The sequence below is a fragment of the Rhincodon typus genome, chromosome 1 (genome assembly GCF_021869965.1).
Source record: "Rhincodon typus isolate 14 chromosome 1, sRhiTyp1.1, whole genome shotgun sequence".
Taxonomy (NCBI): Eukaryota; Metazoa; Chordata; class Chondrichthyes; order Orectolobiformes; family Rhincodontidae; genus Rhincodon; species Rhincodon typus.
In genome coordinates this window covers 40,303,765-40,325,614 of record NC_063332.1, presented here as the reverse complement: position 1 = coordinate 40,325,614, position 21,850 = coordinate 40,303,765, and the positions used below count along the sequence as shown (strand labels likewise).

General features: G+C 39.7%; 1 protein-coding gene across 1 annotated transcript in view; it reads right to left on the bottom strand.

Annotated features, from left to right (window-relative positions):
* Positions 1-511: 511 nt before the first annotated feature.
* Positions 512-21,850, bottom strand: part of LOC109923704 (AT-rich interactive domain-containing protein 3A-like) — a 148,297-nt gene continuing 126,958 nt past the window's right edge. Inside the window, exon 3 of the mRNA XM_048604565.1 lies at positions 512-619. Within this exon, the coding sequence (XP_048460522.1) occupies positions 512-619 (108 nt within the window). The remainder of the gene's footprint in view (positions 620-21,850) is intronic.

Sequence of the window (21,850 nt, the reverse complement as noted above, 5' to 3'; positions counted from 1 at the left end):
CTTTTCTAACAGTACCTATGCCACGTGGATTGTAATGGTTCGAGAAGGTAACTGACCGTCACTTTCACAGTGGCAGTTCGGCAGGGACAGCAAAAATAAATGAATGATAAACATTAGCCAAGCCAGTAATGATCAGTTTCCAAGGATGAATAAGAAAACAAAGCTGATAGTACAACAACTTGTCAAATTTGAATCGTTTAATTAATCAACCTTTAATACAAATAGAAATATATATCTGATCATTGATTTGAGGGTAAGATTTACTCAGAGATGTGAGCTCCTCTCTGTGGGACATAACAGCTGATGTCTCAGTGCACAGATCTTCAGGCATATAGACAAGATGTCTCATGAGGTTGTGGAATCCAGAGTTCAGAATCTGCTTCCTTTTTCTTTCCCTAACTGCCATCGATCTGCCTCATCATTAAGATGTTGCTGTGACTCAATGTGCGATGCAGCTTTAAATGATCACCCTTTTAAAAGTATGGCAGCAAATTCCTGTCAGTCATTAATGTCAATGCTGCCATGCTTCAAGGAAAGTTTCACTGTGCCTTTGAAGTGGTTTCTTTGCCTTCCCCTGGAATGTTGGCCAAGTGAGTTGAGAAGACAGGACTTGCATGTGCTGACAGGGTAAAAATGATAAGGTATGTACTTGGAAAAAAAAGAGGAAGGAAATACAATCTATTGACTATTAAGTTCAATTCTATACATTGTACAGGATGATAGCTGCACTATTACAATCCCTCTGAAGACAGCTGGTTTTGAAAAGAGATTTGAATATCAAATGATTGACGCAATATTGAATGAATATTCATGTTTTAATAATTTTACTGCAACAAACCGAGATCAACAATCAGCTAAATATTACATAGTAAACAACAAGTACGCTAAATTATCGAAAAGATATGCCCTTAATATCCTAATGTCCAAAAATCCTACACAGTACATTCTCAGTAGCATTGCAGCCTATACAGAAGCCAGTCTGAAGTTCTTTTCAGCTTCACACAGGCTTGCTTCTCCCTGTTTCACTGCATCATAGTATCCAATGTCTATCAAAAGTCAACTTCCTCAGTATTCGGAGAATCGTCAAAGTGACTTCCAACAGCAAAGTGCACTCCAGTGACTCTTTCTCATGACCAGGATGTGAATCTTCTAGTGTCCTTACATTTGCACAGGTTCTATATCTTCAACCAGAGGAGTTGTTCCAATCTGCATTCTATGTGGTAGCTAACAGAGAAACCTTTTCCCACTACTATTCACAATTGCTTTTTCCCTATCTCTTTGAGATTCTCTGTCTCTCTAAATCCAGGATCTCAGTACGTTTGTATAAAGCCAGGAGAGTTAATTGGGGAAATCTGGTACTTGGTTTTCAGTGGAGCATAATCTAAATGAATGAATGATTTTATTTTCACATATATCTAGGAAGATACAGTGAAAGTGTTTTGCTCCTACAATCCAGCGCCATTTTGTGTAACAAAAAGAATAAAAAGAAATCACTTAAATCTGAGTTCATCTTCTGTTCAAATTGGGTCTCAAGCATGCCCCCAGGGCTTTTGCAAGGTCTCTGCAAGGTGTTCTGGGCCTCAAGGAGACCCCACTCCAGGAATAGCAACAGCGTCGTCAATGATCCGAGAGACCCCAGCTCCGCTGCTGCTGTTGCCTCGCCAACACCACCAAGAGTCCCCACTCCAGGCCTATCGCTGCCAGGAGTCCAAGCTCCAAGTACTGCCACCAAGAGTCCAGGCTCCGGGCCTACTGCTGCCAGGGTCCCAATCAATGTCTCCAATACTGCAGCCCCTGCCCCGCTGACACTGCTCTGGCCTCGAAGATGAAGAAAGAAAAGGAAAAGAAAAAAAGACAAAAAGGAGAGAGAGAAAAGGATGCTGCCTGCCTGGAGTGGATGGACTCAGGATCCCAACACTACCTACCCGCGCTGGTGCCACCATCTTGATCTGGGCCCATTCCCACAGTAACCAGGTCATATAGGTCTATTATTGAGAAGAACTAGTGCCTTCAAGTAAAACAGACAGTTTAAAACATAACCACCTTCTAAAACATTGCACATGTGCACTTGTAAGGAGATATTCACTGTTGTATTCTCATGTCATAAAAATGGTAAACCCAACAGGGAGTTCTTAGTGGTATCATGGTCAGTTATTATCTCAAAGCCACCAAAATAGATTAACTAAAAAAAAGAACTGCAGATGCTGGAAATCAGAAATAAAATAGAAATTGCTGGAAAGCTCAGCATGCCTATCAGCATCTTTGGAGAGGAAGCAGACTTAATGTTTTGTGTCCAGTGACTGGACAACAGGTTAACTGATTGTTTATCACATTGCTGTTTGTGGGACATTGCCTGACACAAATTAGATGTCATGATATCTGCCTTGAACCAGTGATTATATAAAATACTTAATAGGCTGTAAAGTGCTTTGGAACATCCTGAGCTCATCAAAATTGCTATACAAATGCAAGTCTTTCTTTTTTTTTACTACCTTTCAAGATAGTGGAGCCCACTATGGAAAGTTTTTTTTGCTGTCTGTCCTGTTTTGGTTGAATAGCACATCACTTAATGATTCCTTGCATTGAGTTGCAACTGCATTACACCTACTTCATATTTTATTTGGATCTTGCAAAAGCACCTGGAACAGGAATTACATTTCAGAACAGTTCACAGTCAAATATTCAATCAAACAAGACTTACTGAAGTAAATACTTGACAGATTCCAGTTACCTTATAAACTCATGTTTTCAAAGTTCAGGTTGTTGCTGGGTTTGGACATCCCTGTTTCAATTAATTGATCCTCCAAAACACAAATTTCTAAATTAATTTTACAAATGCCCAGCCAGCAACGCCTACACCTGTTGAAAAAATCTTTAAAACTGCTGCTCTTCTTTCTGCAAACAATAGTTCATTCAAGGGGAAGAAATAACGTCCTGATATTAACATGAGACTTTTAATCCAGCGACCCAGGTAACGTTCCAGTGACCCTGGTTCGAATCCTGCCATGACAGGTCGTAGAATTTGAGTTCAACAGCAATCCGAAATTAAGCGTCTAAAGATGATTTTAGGGAAAAACCCATCTGGTTCACTCATATCCTTCAGGGAAGGAAACTGCCATCCTTACCTAGTCTGCCCTATGTGTGACTCCAGACCCACTGTAATGTTGTCTAGTCTTCACTGCCCTCTGGGCAATTAGGCGGGGTGATAAATGCCAGGCTAGCTAGAGACACCAACATAGAAAATAGAACTGTACAGCACAGGAATGGGCCCTTCGGCCCACAATATTGTGCCGAACATGACACCAAATTAAACTAATCCCTTCTGCCTAGCCTTGACCCATATCCCTCCATCCCTTGCATATTCATGTGTTTATCTAAAAGCATCCTAAATGTCCTTATTGTAATTGCCTCTACAACCACCCCTGGCAGTGCACTGCACATGCTCGGAAAAATTCTAAAAATAAATTCAAAGGGTCAGTCAATGCTACAGGTTAGCATCATAATTCAGCAGCAAGTCTTAAAAATATTTGCAAACTTCTTTTAAAAAAATTTGTACGTAATTAACTACTTTGTAGTCTTTTTTTAAGAATTCACCCCTGGGATATGGGAGTCACAGCATTTAATGCTCATGCTGTGATATGCTGAGAAGGTGGTGATTCCTTTCAAGACACTGTCAGACGTGGTGAAAGTGTTCTGAGGTCGGTAGTGAGGGAGGCTGAAATCTTAACCTAGCCAAAAAGAAGATGATTGTGGTTATTGAATGTGAGTCATCTCAGCTCCAGGATATCTCCACAGGAGTTCCTCACAGGACTGTCCTAAACCCACCCATCTTCTGCTGTTTCATTAATGAGCGCCCTTCCATTGTGATCTCAGATAACCACCAGAATAACCACTGTTCTTCAGATAAGGAGGCCAAGCCTGCACACAATACTCCAGGTGTAGTCTTACCAAGGCCCTGTCCGATTGCAGCAAGGCAGCCCTGCCCCTGTATTCAAATCCTCTCACTATGAAGGCCAATGTACCATTTTCTTCTTCACTGCCTCTTGTACCTGCATACTTAGTTTTAGGGATCTGTGTACAAGGATACCTAGGTCTCATTGCACCTCACTCTATCCCAATCTATCACCATTCAGAGAATAATCTGCCTTCCTGTTTTTGCTACCAGATTACAAATTATGCTCATTTGTCCAAATTATAATGAAGTATCTCTGCATCCTCCTCACAGTTCACCCTCCCATGGAGCTTTGTGTGTCTGAAAACTTGGAAAAATTACATTTAATTCCCCCATGAAAATGATTAATTTGTGATTAGCTGAGGTCCATGCACTGATCCCTGTGGTACCGCACTAAGCACTGGCTGAACTCAGAAAAAGACCCATTTATTCCTACCCTTTGTTTCTTGTCTGCAACCAGTTCTGATGAAGAGTCATCGAGACTCGAAACGTTAGCTTGCTTTCTCTCCATGGATGCTGCCTGAATGACTGTGATCTCCAGCATTTGTTATTTTCAGTACAGATTTCAGCATCTGCAGTAATTTGCTCCTACGGTGGATAAGGGTAATGCTGTGGATATTGTATATCTGGACTTTCGGAAAACATTTCATCCAGGTGTCACATGGCAGGTTGGCTAGCAAATTAGAAATGTTTGGGAATGATGGGTCCTTCGCAGCACGGATTAGAAGTTGAGGGTAGGTATAGATGGACTTTTCTCAGATTGGATATGAGTTGAAAATGATGTTTCCCAGGGATCATTATTGAGACCCTTGCTTTTTTTTGATTTACATAAAATGATTTGGAGATGGGTGTTGAGGGCTAAATCGCTTAATGTGCAGATGATCTTAGGCTAGGGAGAGTAGTGAATTATGGTTGGTGTTGAGCGACTTCAGAAGACATTGACAATTTTCCAAATGGGCAGAAACCTGGCAGATAAGATTCAATTTAGAGAAATGTGAGGTATTGCAATTTGGTAGAAGAACTGCCCTGCAATAACTGAGGCACAACAGGCTCAATGGTGAAGTTTGAGGGGAGTACAAGAGCAGAGGGACCTTAGGGTTTAAGTGCATAATTCTCTGAAGGTGGCCAGGCAAGTTGAAGCAGTTATAGGCAGACTTATAGGAATCCTTAGGTTTATAAATAGAATCATAGGGTATAAAAGCAAAGAAGTGATGCTCCGCCTCTACAAATCATTGGTCTGACCACATTTGGAGTATTGTGTTGGGTTCTGGTTACCTTATTTAAAGAAGGATGTCAAAAGCCTGGAGAGAGTTCAAAGGAGATTAACCAGAAAGATACCATGAAAAAGAAGTTTTAAATGCAAAGAAAGATTCAAGAAATTGGGCTTTTTCTCCTTGGAGCAGAGAAAATTAAGAGGTGACTTTACTGTGGTGTTCAAAATTATGAATGATTTTAACAGGGTAACGAAGGATATTTTGTCTCCAGCAGTTGGTATGTCTGTAACTAGGAGTCATAATTTCAAGATTGTCAGTAAGAGAGCTAGGAATGAGATGAGGAGAAGCTCTTTACTCAGAGGGTTGTTAAAATGTCAAATGCTCTACCTGAGAAAATGGGGGAGGCAGATTCCATAGGAGGTTTGAAAAGTGAGCTGGATAGATATTTGAAAGCGATAAATTTAGACGGTTATGAAGATGAGGCTGGAGAATGGAAATAGGTGGGTAGCTGTTTCAGGAGCCAGTACAAATACGATAGATTGAATGACCTCCTTCTAAACAAAAGTTGTCAGATGACGTACTTCAATTTTTGAAATAACGAAGTAAATTTATATTGCCAGGAGTTACATGAGACAGCTACGGTTCATCAATAGAGATAGGTAATTCCAAAAACCAATGGGTCAGGTCAAAGCTGGTGGGTAAATAAACAACTAAAAGGCAGACAATTCTAAACAAATATTATCACCCCTCAATGACAGAGTAGCCCGGCACATCAGTGGAAAACAAGTATTTGCATCAACCTTCAGTCAGAAGTGACAAAGGCATTCCATGGCATTACTACAACTGAAACACCCACTTCAATGACCTGGGTTTACCAGTGACCAAAAACTGAACCAGGCTAATCATATAAATACTGTGGCTACAAGAATAGATCAGACAATCGGAATCCTGCAGTGGGTAACTCACCTCCTTTTCCCCCAAAGCCTGTCCACAATCCATGGGCACAAGTCAGGAGTGTGATTGAAAACTCACCATTTATCTGAATGAATATAGCTCCAGCAACAATCAAAAGTTAAACATCAAGCAGGACGTAGAGAGGAAGTGGTGGCATAGTAGTAATATAACTGGACTAGTAATGTAGAGTCCCAGGTTAGGAGCATGGATTGAAATCCCACCATGGAAGCCGGGATCCCTATTACTTGATGCTGGATCATCCCATTTAATTGATTGTAGCTGCTTAGCCTTTGGAAATTTTCCTAAATGGCTGCCATAATGTCAGCAGAAGATAGAATTTCTGAATAAACATGTAACTGGGATCTCTGCCACTTTTCAGACAGCTTTGGTAGCTGATCAGTTGAATCTCAGAGAAAATTCCACTGGTAGTAATTCAATCAAAAGCAGTGAAATATCATGATGTAGATAGGGTCTGCTGTTGAGAAACCTGGATGAAGTGCTAATGTCCATAATACAGGGCATCACCCAGGAGATAAGATGAAGTCAGTCAATCGGTAATGGTCACATGATAAAAAGTGTCAAGATAAGGCTGTCCACAGTCTGACAGCTCAAACTGGGTTCATATCTATAATTTGCAGGTGACAACAATATCCTTACATGGTGCAGTATCAGTAATAGGAGGCACAGAACACTATTGCACAACATTTCATATCTTACACACCTGGGCGTTTATGATTATAATGCTTCAGGTCACTCTGTAGCTAAAGTTGAACGCTTCTAATGTCAGAATGTTTGTTAAAAATGTTATCTGAATATTGCTCTCATGGTCTTCAGTCTCTAATTTTCTAATTTGTTCTCAGTTCTAATTTGGCATAACACATGTCTGTCCTCCAGTAATGGGAGAACAGGTACTCCTTCCAACTAAATATTGGGAAGAGTCAAGCCATTGTCTTTAGTCCCTGCTGTAGACTCCATTCTCCAAGCCCCAACACCATCCATGTCCCGGGCAACTGTCTAAGGTAGAACCAGATTGTTCACAATCTTGATATCATTTTTAGCACCTGAGGTATGGTGATCCTCAGTTTAACCACCACCACTTGTTTCTCTCTAATGACAGAACAGCCCTCTAGTCTGGGAAAACGATGGTGATGTTACCTTTATCATAGTTAGCCTTGAGATGAACATCCAACTCATTTCATCACTAAGACCATCTCCTTCCACCTCCGTAATAGCGCCTAACTCTGTTCTTACCACAGCTCATCTGTTTCCGAAAGTCTTCGTTTCATGCCTATGTCGTCTCAAACCTGGGCCTATACCCATTGAAATTTAGAAGAATACAAAGTGACCTTGTTAAAAGAACTAAGATTCTGAGGGGACTTGACACGGTGCAGACTGGAAAGATATTTCCTCTTGTGGGGGAGACTAGAACCAGTGGACGCAGTTTAAGAATAAGGGGTCTCACGTTTAAGATGCAGTTGAGGACAACAAATTTTTCCACTCAAAGGCTCAATAATTTTTGAAATTTTCTTCACCAGAATACAGAGGAAGCTGGATCATTGAATTTATTCAGGGCTAAATTGGATAAAGTTTTGATAAACAAGGGAGTCTAAGGATTGTGGGAGTTATACAGGAAAATGGAGTTAAGATCATAATCTGATTATCAGATTAGCAATGATCCTATTGAATGGTGGAGCTGGCTTTTGGGGACAAATGGCCTATTCCTGTTCCTAATACTGTATTTCCATGAAACTGGATATTCTAATGCTTTTCTGGCTAGCCTGCCATATTCTACTCTCATAAACTTAATTATTTCAATCTTCCACTACTCACATCTGATCACAAGCAAGTTTCATTCATTTTTCATTTCTGCGTGTGCTGACATTGGTATTTAGCTCAGAAACACCTCTAGTTTAGAAGCACCATCCCCATCCATTATTATAAACACCTCCATGTTCCTGTCCCTCTTTATCACTGTAAGCAGCTGTAGATCGCTGTAGATCAAGCCGCCAAGATCGCAACATTCCTCTAATTCTGGTCCATTGTACATCCCCTATTTCAAACAGACCATCTTGGCAGTAATGTCTTCAGCTATCTCTGCCTTAAACTCATAAAATTATTTCCTAAATGTCTTCATTTTTCTATCCATCTCTCTCTCTCTCACACACACACACATACACATACTCTCCTTTTTTAAAATGCTGAACATAATCTGCCTCTTCAACCTAGCTTTTAGTCATTTGTACTAATATCCCCTTATGTGGCTCAGTATCAGATTTGGTCTGATAACACACATGTGAAACACCTTAAAAACTTTCACGTTATTAAAAATGCTATATAAATGCAAGTTCTTGTTGCTAGTCATACACTCACAGTAAGTGTGAGATAAACCCGGGGTGTTACCCTATGCTCTTCTAAATACCAAAGAACCATGGAATGACAATTGGGTAATTTGGTGAAGAGTGGTTAATCCACTCCTTCAGATGTCAAATGTATTTCCCCTTCTCAGATGACATCAGGGAGCCATGGAAGTGTGACTGTATGAATATAAAAATGGGATAGTGGGATATATAAAGGTGAAAGAGGAGCTGTTAAACCCTGTTTTCAATGATACAGCATGTCTGTGTCCATTTGACAGCAATGTCTTGTATTACCAATTAAAGCTATAATATAAAACCTAAAGAGAAACAGACGGAAATTGTTCGCTCTAGACCAGAATAAAAAAATTCAGGAATATAGTAATATTAAAGGGTGCGCAAGATATGCAAATGTTACACTCTGGAGAAATTTTAACGAAGTGTCACGGAGCTGGTGTTTTCCCAAGAATGTTTTTATTTCATGTCAGTACAAATTATCATCATGTGCAAACTAATTGTAACCTTGTCAAATTTACAGACTGCACTAAAATAGGTGAGTAATCAAAGTAGTTAACGATTTACAGCAGAATTTACAACTGTTATGCAATTAGACGAATTTCAAAAGAAATCTATATTGATTAATACATCATACATTTTTTGAAGAAAAATGCCATGTAACTGGATAACGAAGGTTACAGCACATGAAGACTTATAAAAGAGCTAAGATGACAATGGACTTGTACTACCCAATGTTAAGAAACTATTTCTTTGCTAAACACTTAGAATGTTATGACAAAAAAGAACAATTTGGATTAATACAACAACTTTAATTTAGATAGATCCTCAAGGTACTTCAGAGAGGGACCCAGCAAAGTGCAGTATGTCAGGAATTGTGACTGGGGGTATAAACCTGCAGCCCCAGAGGTGCTGGTGGTGGACATCAAAATTAAGTTCTGGGTGGAAAGTTTAACATTCCTTTCCTGTTACCAATCAGGCCCTAGTGACTACTTAAGGTCCTATTCCACCTGGGTTGCAGTTATTACAGCCCCAGGCAGGACAAGAGAGATTCAGCCTCCCTGTTTGGTAAGCCAGTATATACAGAACGTCTATTGCCATGGGGTGGGGTCTCCCTCCATTTGCATTAATCTGTGCACGAGTGAGGGACTGAAAATTGGAGAGTGGTCAGCCACGAAAATGCACAACCTATCAATACATCCACCGATACTGAACCAATTGCACACACATTCTGCAAATTTCTCAATGTATCATGAGGATGGATACTGAAAAAGCTGAAAAGATCAACTTTGAGGTGTTTAAAGATGAGGGAAAAGAAAAAAGTAAGAATTAAGGGAAATATTTAGGATATTTTTCAATTAACACAAACAGCAAAAAGTTGAAGAGATCGCATGGCATGCCTGCCCTCCCTCTTCATTGAAGACAGTAACAGCAGGCTCAGTTAAAATTAACCTATATGTTATAGAAGATGAAATAGCAGAGAGAAGTGACCACAAAGAATAAGTAGTGATAGAAGACTTGGGACAGCATGATAGCCAATGTCCACACAAAGCTAAATTAGTTCAGCACAAACTTGCAGTGGTCTGGCGATGGCCTAGGGGTATTATCTCTGGACTTTTAATCAAGAGACCCAGATAACATTCTGGCGACCTGGGTTTGACTCCCGTCACAGCAGATGGTGGAATTTGACTTCAATAAAATATCTAGAATTAAGAATCTAATGATGACCATGAGTCCATTGTTGATTGTTGGAAAAACCCATCTGGTTCACTGATGTCCTTTAGGGAAGGAAACTGCCATCCTTACCTGGTGTGGCCTATGTGTGACTCCAAACCCACAGCACTGTGGTTGACTCTTAACCCCACCTCTGGGCAATAAATGCCACCTAGCCAGCAATGCCTCACCCTGTTAATAAATAAAGTAATAAAAAATAACATTGGCTGTCACAGAGTAAAACTGATGTTGAGCCACACTAGAGAAGTTGCAGAGAGTAACAGCAACCCCAACATAAAGCAGATGAAGTGCTACCGGGAAAGATTTGAGTTGCCCGAGTCAATTTTAATTCTTTCAGTATATAGGAAGGGATTGCAAACCACAAGCTTACACTTGTTTCTGTTTTCCCTGAGGGTCTTCGTGCTTCAGGTAGAAGTTTAACTCCATATGGTAATTTTTATCCAACAACGGACACAGTGTGCACTATGCATATCTGATCCATTGTACAAGATTGATCAATCCAGCTTTAAATGTTTCCTTTTGAATTTTAAAACATTGTTGTTAGGCTATCCCTTGCCCTCCCCCACATCAGCACACACCTGCCTCACCAACTGGTAGTAACGTTTTCAGCTAAGCTTCATTTGGGAGCGGCTTTAATTAATTATACCACGCGAACTAACTCCTCACTGCCACATACGCCTCCCAAAAAAACTTCCAAGCTGCCTGTGAATTTCAAAAAAATGCTACATCCACCACCACCTACCTTAAATTAAAATTGACTGGGATTAATTTACCTAACTTAAAATGGTTCAGTACTCTTGATAGATTCAGAAATATGAGGGAAAATGTGCTATAAGGGTTTAAATTTTACTTTGTGACATGCTAATTTGACACATAACTCATCAATGCAGGACAGTGTCATATGATTTTTTTGTCTCCTGTAGCCTTGTGGCAAGGTGAAGCCATAGTTAACTGCATTGTGAACAACATTAGTGTTTTTCTTATCTCAGCAAGCCTTATTAAACAGCAGGAGACTAATAATATTATAGACAGAACTTCAACATAATCTATTCTGAGGGACAAATTTATTTGAGATGCTTCAACAAGTTCCACTCAGATAATGCCAACTTTCCTAGGAGCAGAGTACGTCGCAGTCGACATGTCCAATGTGGTGTTCTTCTTTGTCTCATTGTAGTGACACTGTGCAAACTAATGGTGATCCATAAATGTTATAAATAAAGTGAGATCAAAATATTACTTCAAAGTAGTCCAGGGATGTTCAGGAATTCAGACATATCCATGAACATACAAACAAACGCCCAAGCCTGCTCCATTAATGAAATGAAAAGCAAATGAAAGGTTAAGTTAATGTAATGAAAAGTAAATCAGAAGAAATTGAGCACTCACTGCCGGGGGGTCCTTGTGCCTATTTTAGAAAGTAAGCTCCCCCAATGTATATTAGAGTCTGCAATGGTGTGTGCCATGACTGCTGCATGCATCTAAACAAACCTCCTGACTGTACATTAATGCAGCCAACCAACACTGAACCACAATTCCCTATATAACAAGGTGTAGAGCTGGATGAACACAGCAGGCCAAGCAGCATCAGAGGAGCAGGAAAGCTGCTGATGTTTCGGGTCTAGACCCTGCTTGGCCTGCTGTGTTCATCCAACTCTACACCTTGTTATATCAGATTCTCCAGCATCGGCAGTTCCTACTATCTTTCCCACCACAACTCCCTCCTTTTGTTTGCCTCAACCCACATTCCCTGAAATTCAATGCGGACTTGAAAAAAAATGGTGGACTGAGAGTAGCGTGGATCTTGCAGCTGCTCTTGGGATTGCAGGCTTACTTTAGAGCTCTTGGAGATGTTACAGTTCAGAAGTATAAGATTTTTATTTTGATTCATTTTAGGTTCTTTTATGAATACGTGAATAAGGAATGTTTCGAAAGTTATTGGGCAAGTGCAGGCAGGTGGGACTAGTTCAGTTTGGGATTTTGATCGGCATGGACAGGTTGGACTGAAGGGTCTGTTTCCGTGCCGTATGACTTTATGCCTTGCTCAGCATCTGAGATTGAGGAATGGGAAAGGGTGCAATATGGGCTGAAATGCACTGAGTTTGTCCCAGTTAAGTGTGAGAATGAACTTAGCACAGTCTTTGGGATGTTCTTCATTGGCATTCAAACCTATTAAACTTAGGACCTAGTCTCTCTAAAGGATAATAAGCATTTGAAATTTGAAAAGTGAAGCAGTTGGACTGTTTGGCTGAGTGAAAGGGATCCTCTTCAATGGACCAAATGATCTTTTCTGATTTTCCTATATCATACGGCTGATAAAGCAACATTTACAAGGTTATCAATACCTTCATCCCATTGTACCAACTACTTATATCCAGCCATAAGGAAACATGAAGCACTGTTGCTGACTTGCAGAAATAATGTACATCTCCACCTGCCACTCCACCTGCCAACATATGGTTTTCCAACTCTCTCAAATCTTGCCCTTCTTCAATTCATTCCACATTCCATATTTCTGACTTTTTTTTAACAGTGTGCACGTAGATAAGCATCTCAGTATTTTGTGAAGTTGTATTTCTTTTTAGTTTTTGGGGAAAAAAATCTTGATAGCTTGTCTTAAATGGTGTATCTGAGCATCAGAAGATTGACAGTTCCCATCTCAATCCCACATGACACACTCTAGTCCACAGTTATTGTCATTCAGCAATGGGCAGTCTTTCTGACTCTCAACTTTTTAATAGCAGCACTGGGCCATACCTCACCAGGGAATCAGCATTTGAGAAGGAAAATATTCCTATCTGAATTTTACAAGATGATACCCAATACTTGAATGCACAGATTACCTTCAGATGATGCCCAATATTTGAATGCACAGATTACCTTCAAAAAAAGAGCAGGGCATGGAACAAGAGGCAGAGAGAAAAATAAAACAACTTTTATATTTGACTCCTTCCCCTTCTGCCCAGCTTTCTCAGTCAGTTGCAAATTAGGAAGTCAGTTTTTCAGAGGCTTGCCTGTCCTTTGAGGTGACCTCGATGCTGACCTTGAAGCCATAGAGACCATTCAAAGATAAACAACATCAAATGTAGGCAACACTGATCAACCCAAGATATTTTATGCACTTTGAACTCTAAGGGAATGATGGTTGTCATTAACGAACCACAACCTGATCAACTGATCAACCCAAGATATTTTATGCACTTTGAACTCTAAGGGAATGATGGTTGTCATTAACGAACCACACTATGTATTTCATCACACCAGGCAAGTTCAAAATTTTAACTTGTATAGAGACAGCTGAAAGCTTCATGCATCCTCAGCCCCATTCCCAACACCCATGCCCCATTTACAGGAGTTTAAGAACAAATGAAATAACGATCATTGTTATGCATTAATAAGCAGAATAGGATATGGTTAAACAAAAGTTTAAAGAAACTTAAAATATGCATATTGAAGGTAGTAGCGGAATTAATCTCAAAGTTGTGTATAGCTATTAGAAGGGCAGCAATTAGAACATAAAGTAATTAAAATGTCTAAGTATCATTCATCTTGCATGAATGAATTCAGCAGGGAAGGTAGCAACAGTCAGTAGGTAACTATGAATTTGACCCAATTATAAGACTGAAGGGGTACACACTGGACAGAGCTTGGATATTATTCCCGTCTCTGGTTGAGGGGCTTGGAGATCAATTAGAACCCTGACCATCCACCCACCCACAGCCTCATACAGCCATTTCTGCTCAGTTACTGAGCTCAACCTAAACTGGGGAATAAAAGCTACGGTTTATAATCAGGAAATATCTACTTCAGCTTAATTAGCACAAATGTAAAAAGTACGCTTGCTATTTTTGTTTATGGTTTAATATATAATGCTTGCTAAAAGAAGAAGCCTCTATTAAAACAACTGAGAAAGAAACTCCAAGACCTTAACAGACTTTGCTTTCACTAAATGACACGTGCAATCCTTCTTTACCAGTTAATGTAAGATCATTGCAATGCTTGATAGAAAACTCCAAAGGTTGAACTTGATGAACTTTTTCTCTTGCTTACACAAACATCATATATTCCAATTTCAATCGTAAACCCAATGTACTCGTGTCATACAGCTTGCAATTAAACTAAGAAAATCAGATGGAGACTTTTTTTCAGTCAGTCTATTCAGATATGCTAATGACACAAGTCTACAGCAGGTGCAACTTGAACCCAGACCATGTTCAGAGGAAGGGACCCTACCACAGCACCACAAGAGGCCTAAGAAATGTCATTTGTCTCTAAAACATGTCACTGCAATGCTATGCACAGTGATTTATTGTTTTCATTTCTTTCCCATTCTGTCATTTCAGCATCAGGGAACATGTATTTAAGGTGAGGGGGGGAGTAACTTCAAAGGAAATGTGAGGGACAAGATTTTTACACAGACAGTGGTAGGAGTCTGGAATGTGCTGCCAGGGGCGGTGGTGGAGGCAGATACAATAGGGGTGTCTAAGGGACTTTGAGATAAGCATATTAAAATGCAAGGAGTGGAGAGATATGGACCAATGGCAGGTAGAAGGGATTATTTTGATTTGACATCATATTTGGCACAACATTGTGGGCCATGTTCCTGTGCTGTACAGTTCTATGTTTATCATTTCCTCCTCTCCTCCTTATGTGTGCCCTCTTGTGCCTTAGGCATGTTGCTATCACTCATGTTCAAGTCATGAAAGTGTTTGCAAGCTATTTGACCATGTGCGGCCATAACCAAGCTCAATCTGTCCCAATCCAGAAGGAGTTTCTAGAAAAGCACTGAAAAGCAACCTGGAACAAATACTGAAGTCAATTGTTGAGCAATTACCACTATCCTGCCTAAAATTGGCTCACTCAATACCAGTCAGGAATTGAATTATGCTCTTCCTTATGAGCCTTTTCATTAAACAAGCAGTCGTCTTTGTTGCTAGAAAATATGAACATGTGAATATTAGGGAAGGAAAGAATCAGCTTCCACTACAATTTCTCCAACTTTCCACACTGCACAGAACCATCCTTCTGGCCGCGTTTCCACCTCCCCCAACTTATTCCACCCTTGTCCCCACTCCAGGGTAAAATGGCATTTTCAGTACTCCAAGTCTTTCACCTACGGAACAAAGAAATGCCTTTTGGTTGTGGTTTAAGATTTGCTGGTGCATGGGCAACATGAGGGAGATGATACAAAATGTTGGAGAAACTCAGCAGGTCTAGCATGCAACTATGGAGATAAGTGAAATTCCAAAGAAGAGGGCTCTCTCTATAGATGGTGCCAGAGCCACTGAGTTTTGCCAGCATTTTCTGTGGGGGTTATTTTCAGATTTCCATCACCTGTAGTATTTTGATGGCAAATGGTGATTGTTTGGTTCTCATTCTTTCATTGCCAAGGTTAACAGAAAGCCTTGACCACAACCTGTGCTGTGCTTACTGGGCCTTTTCCATGGGTTGGGATGGTTTACAAGAGGAGTGATATAAATTTTGGATCTGTGACTAATGCTGCTATCTGTCAGTCTGCTTGCAGCAATAAAATATGGTGGACAGCTGCTGGTCCATTGTCACCTTGTGTTGCACCAAATCACAAGTTAATTATGAGTGGCAAAAGCTATTTGACCCTAATACATTCCACTGTTTCTAAAATAAGTCTAGGAATTTTTACCTCCATTACTTAGAAGCCCATTCCACAGAAGAATTTACTCCTCTTCCACACAACCAGCACTGACAGAACAGTCTCCTATGTCAGTACAGTCACTGAAGTTGGAGAAGCATCAATAGCAATAATAGTGATGTGAGTTATCACAGTGCAAATTTAATTATTGCCGTTGATACAATAACATTCTTCCCTTGCATTTTCAGATCCCGTGCTCTTTAAACTTCCCTGCAATCTCCAACCTAAGAGGAAGAGTTGCCGGTTTTGCTACACTTTTCGTCAGCTTCTGGATGTGGCACATCATCATCTCTCCTGCCAGCTAACATTTGCAACATTTGTAAGGTGCATGAACACCCATTCGTCATGCTTTGCCTTGGAAACACACATCAACCTGTGCAGGACGAGTGCAATATTTAACATTCACTGCACCTAGACAGGAAAAGCAAGTAACCTCAGCAAATTCTTTTTCCAAATGAGCCCAGAGGTAACATTCCTTAAAGTTTATTATCCGTCATCTTAATCTTGTGTCTACCCAGATTATAAACCGATTTGACATGCACAACCTTAGCACAGTTTAATACCACAATCATTAACTTTTATAACTGATAATTATATGGCTGTAAAATATTGTTTGTTGCCAATAAATCCAGGTAAATGAACAAGCCATAAAGATAAACTAGATTTGAAATTTTTCTTAAAGGAGCACCAACATCAGGAGTTACAAAGTTCCAGTGTTTATTTGAGAAATGAGGTGTCTGCTCAGGGTACTGAAAGTCATGATGAGAATCTATTGTCTGATCTGACTCTCAGCTCTCACTTCTAACCTCCTCTGTCTCTATTTTTGTCAATACTATTTCAGCTATTTATTTTCTAGATGTTGCTGTCTTGTTTCTGATGAATTTTTTCAAATCAATTGCTTTATATACTCGCCCATCCTTTTTCAATTGAGCTACAGCTCAGGGCACAACTCTTGCCTCAGAGTCATAACGGTGTGCAGTTCAAATCCCAATCCAAAGATTTTAAGAACACAAAATCTCTGTTGGCAACAAAGCGCAGTGCTGAAGGAGTGGTGAGCTGAAAGAGAATAAAAACTGAAAGAACTACGGATGCTGTAAATCAGGAACAAAAACAGAAGTTGCTGGAAAAGCTCAGCAGGTCTGGCAGCATCTGTGAAGAAAAAGTCAGAGTTAACGTTTTGGGTCCAGTGACTCTTCTTCAGAACTGATGGCTGGGAAAACTAGTTTTCCCAGGTGCTATATAAATACTTGTTTTCTTCTTTCATTAGCCAATAAAATCTGCAAGCCTCAAAGTGAAGGGACCAGCCTTTAGAACTGAGATGAGGAGGAATTTCACACAGAGTGGTGACTCTGTGGAACTCATTGCCATAGAGAGCTATGGAGGCTAAGTCATTGAGTTAGTTAAGACAGAGATAAATAGTTTCTTGATTACTGCTGGGATCGAAGCTTATGGTGAGAAAGCAGGAGAATGAGGTTGAGAACATAGCAGCCATGATCGAGTGATGGAGCAGACTTGTTGGGCTGAATGGCCTAATTCTGCTCCTATATTGTATGGTCTTATATGTGTACTGCTGCTTCTTGTTCAATCCTGCAAACTGTAATAAAGGATATACATCCAAAGTGTAAAATGAGTACCTACTTCCAACCAGTTACACAACAGTTAATTTTCAATGTCATTGCTGATGGACACAAATAAATGTAACTGTTGTTGCTTATCTTCATTTTTTCTTTTCTTTGTACTGTCTGTTTGTTTTCCACATGGACACTTTTTGTTTTCTATCACTTTCTCTGAATATCTGTGATGCTCTGTCTATTTTTTGCATTCCTTCCTTTCCTATCACTTAGTTTATCTATTTCATTTGTTCTGCCAGATGTCAGTAATGGCTCAATAGGTAGCAATTCTGCTTCTGAGTCAAAAAAGCTTTGGCTTCAAATTATTCTTTTGGGCTTGAATACAGAAACGAAACTGGAACTTCCATGTAGTACTGAGTAAGTGCTGCACAGTTGGAGGTCCCCTCGTTCAGGTGAAGTGTTAAACCAACATGCTATCCGTCTCCATTTGGAAGAAAGGAGGGGAGCTCTCTCTGGTATTCCAGAAAATATTTATCTCTCTTTCCACATGAAGAAAATCTAGTCATTATCCCACTGCTGTTTAATGTGGAAATTTATCTTGCCCAGATTGGCTGCAGCATTTCCTACAAGAGTGATTATTGTTCAAGAGTATTTCATTGGCTATAAAATGCCTTGGTGTGCACAGTGGTCATGGAAAAGTCCCTTTTTTTAATGTAAGTGTTTCTTTTATATTTGTCATAAAACTGAACTGGTTAAGTCTGCCTGACGTGGCTCGCATGATCGACTCACTATCAGTTATAAAAACCGTCATTCAAGCAGAGCAGCGGTAGATAGCTTTCTGTTTTGCAAGGGGTTGAAAGATTATCAGTGACGGGCCGGAATGTGGATTTGATGTTACAACCACATCAGTCATGATCTTACTGAATGGCCAAGTAGACTTATAGACTCGTGGACATTTGCAGCACAGAAGGAGCCATTTGACTCTGCACCGATCACCAAATCTACACTGATCCCATTTTCTAGCTTGGCCCAAAGCCCTAGAGATGATGGCATCACAAGTGGATATCTAAATATTACTTAAGTGTTATGAGAGTTTCTAACTAAAACACCCTTTCAGAGAGACTGTCACCAACTTCTGGAGGAAATGTGTCTTCTCAATGTTCCTCTTATCCTGCTATATCTTAGTTTAAATCGATACCCTCTAGATATTGATAGGAAAGGAAGGAACGCAAAAAATAGACACAGCATCACAGATATTCAGAGAAAGTGATAGAAAACAAAAAGTGTCCGTGTGGAAAAAGTCCTCTATCCGCCCTATCCATTCCCATCATAATCTTACACATCTCTACCAGGTCCTCTTCTAGGAAGGATGGGAAAGACAGTTGGGAAGGCACAATCAGCACAGTTTAAAAAAAGGAATAAAACAGTCTCCTTATTCGCAGACTTCCTTGCATGCACTTTGCCAATACCATCTTGCGAGCGGAGGATGGTTTTGGTTTTCGGAGTAATGGAGGAGCAAGTAGCCAAGAACAAAGTTAATAAGGTCTGTTGAGCCATTAGCTTATGGAAGAGAAAGTGATTGGAGGTTCATGGCTGTATACTTTTTGTTTATTTTAATTTTTTTTCACATTTAGCTATTTAGATTTCACTAGATGTTAATTTTGTAAAGGACGTTATTTAGGACTATTCAGTTAGATGGGTGAGGTTCTGTAATTGTGGTGATGTGTTACAGTTCTTTTGGTTAAATATGATTGGCCACTTCTGAGATGTATAAGCATTGGTCTGGGATCGGATTGGCTTCGGGGGAGCTGACCGACTGAGGTAATGTTGTCCTTGGGATTTGATTGGTTAAACAAACAGGAATCTGATTGCAGGAGAAAGACTCTAAGACTAAAGATGCACAACATTTAACATTGGAAGGTGATAATATTTTTCAGAGCACACCTTATCTTTTGGTCCTGTAATTGTTGATTGAAAATCTGTGAAATCTCAGAATCATTTGCAAGGGCTGATTTGCAATTTCCTGACTTTTGTCTGCACCTGATAAGTCCCCTACATCACTAGTTTAGATTCGGAAAATCAATCCTCTTAACTCAATTTTTTTCACATTAATAAGCCTAATGACTAAATGCAGCACCCTCATATACCCAGGTTGAGATTAACTCAGTACAGGTGTGGTATCTAACCGTGGAGCATGCTGATCAGGATCAATTAGTTTCAAACTAGCTGATGCATTTACCCACTATGCCACCGCTGCCACAATTTATCCTTCCATATCAATTCTGGAAACAACTGAAAAATGACAAAGCTGGAAATTTAAACAGTTCTTTGCATGCTTTTGTACTGATAATATAAAATGTATATTAATATAGCACCTTTAAAATAATAAATGTGCTGCACAGGCACATAATAAAGCAAAATATGACATTGAAGGGCATATGTTCACAATAGAGTTGATGGGTAAAAGTTTGATGAAAGGAGTAGATTTTAAGGAAGGTCTTAAACAAGGAAGGAGAGTTAAAGGGGGAATTCCAGAGATTGGGGCCTAGGTAGCTGAAGGCATAACCACCAATCATGGAAGAATTAAAATCCGGGATATTCAAGAGGCGAGAATTACAGGAGCACAGGAGGATACAGGGTTGGGAGAGGTTACAGAGATAGGGAGGAGAGAGGCCATGGAGGAGTTGAAAACAAGGATGAGAATTTTAAAATAGAGACATTGCTTAACTTCACCAGTGTTACAAAACTCAAGCAGATTTCTCCAATTCGTTACACCTCCAGATGAGTTACCCCAGATCATTATGCCCCGGGTGAGGACGGATAAACTGGTTCCTGGTCTGTATTCAACCATTCCCTCAGTTATTTGCAATAAACTTAATTCAAACAGCATGCCTTTCCTTGACAGTACCTTTCTCCCAGACCCCAAGTGAATTTATGTTTTTGAAGAAGCCAATTTATTCTTGAGTTAACACAAAGTGATTAGTTACTAAACATGAGAAGAGATAACAATGCAAAACACATACGCACAGATTAGAATAAGGTGTAGCATAGATTAGAAAGAAGAAGTAAAAAGTAAAAGATTTTTTAAAATATACGGATTGGCCTTTGAGTCGTCCATGATGGGTAGATGGTCAAATAGATGGCTATTCAAGTTGATGTTATCAGTTGTTGATGTTGGTAGTTGAACAGACAATTTTGGCTGTATAGGTTCATTGAAATTCTTTGCGCTGGTTCTTTTTAACAGTGGCTAACTGGCAGCACTCAGAATGAGAAATATTCTTTTCCTTTGCTTTTACCTGTAGTGCAGGGGTGTTTAATGGCTGTTCTCAAAATTATAGCCTTCACTGCACATTAATCCATATACAAGGTGCTCGGCTAGTTGAAGCTCACTTTGAAATCTATCTTTCATATATTTCCAGAAGGGTAAAACACAAACATGTCTGCAGCTGGTCTTCTACTGAGAATAGTTTGAACATTCAGCCTCTCATTATCTTTCTTCTTTAAGTCTTTCTGATAGGACATTCTTGGGTTTTCAATTTGCCACAATTGAATTACATTTCCTTGGTAATTACTATGTGCAGGATTTAAACGCAGCAGATTTCCTGAGACTGCACATACATTGCATAGTTCACATACCCCAGATTTCTCATCACTGAATTGCTGTGAGGAAAATTCCCATTGAGACAATTCATAATGAGAAAACATAAAGCAGCAGAACATGTCTTCGCATAGCCCTGCTGCATCCAACTGCCTATTTAAAATCATTGTTGAGTATTTGCATACAGGTTTAAAGTTGGATAATGTCTTTTGTGAATGCAAAACAATCAAAGTCCTGTTTAAATGTAGCAAATATCAAAGGCAAATAAGCACATTCAATGCGACTAGAAAATTGTCAATGTGTGCCTGAGATCTTTTGATACTTGCTGGCAGCAGATGAACTTATTTATTAAAGAGGAAGTTATTGAGGATGCTACAGGGCAGCATGAGAACAAATTGAACTGTTAACTGTTCATAACAAAATCATCAATCCATTTTGTAAATAAACACCAATTATTATTACAAATATGGAATTACTTCCCTGCTGTGCCAGGAAAGTAGTTTTGAAATAGAAGCTTTTGCACTCTTTTGGAATGACAGAATAATCTTCTAACTACACTGAGAATACACTGCCAGTCCAATAAAATGTTCTGAACAACATTACGGGCATCACAGTTTCCATTACTGATTACGACTTGCTTTTCTGGTCTTTCCATGCATTGTGGGTCCCTAAGACCATAAGACATAGGAGCAGATGTAGGCCATTTAGCCCATCAAGTCTGTACTATCATTCAATGAGTTCATGCTGATGTTCCTCAGCTCCACTTTTCTGCCTTCTTCCCATAACCCTTGAT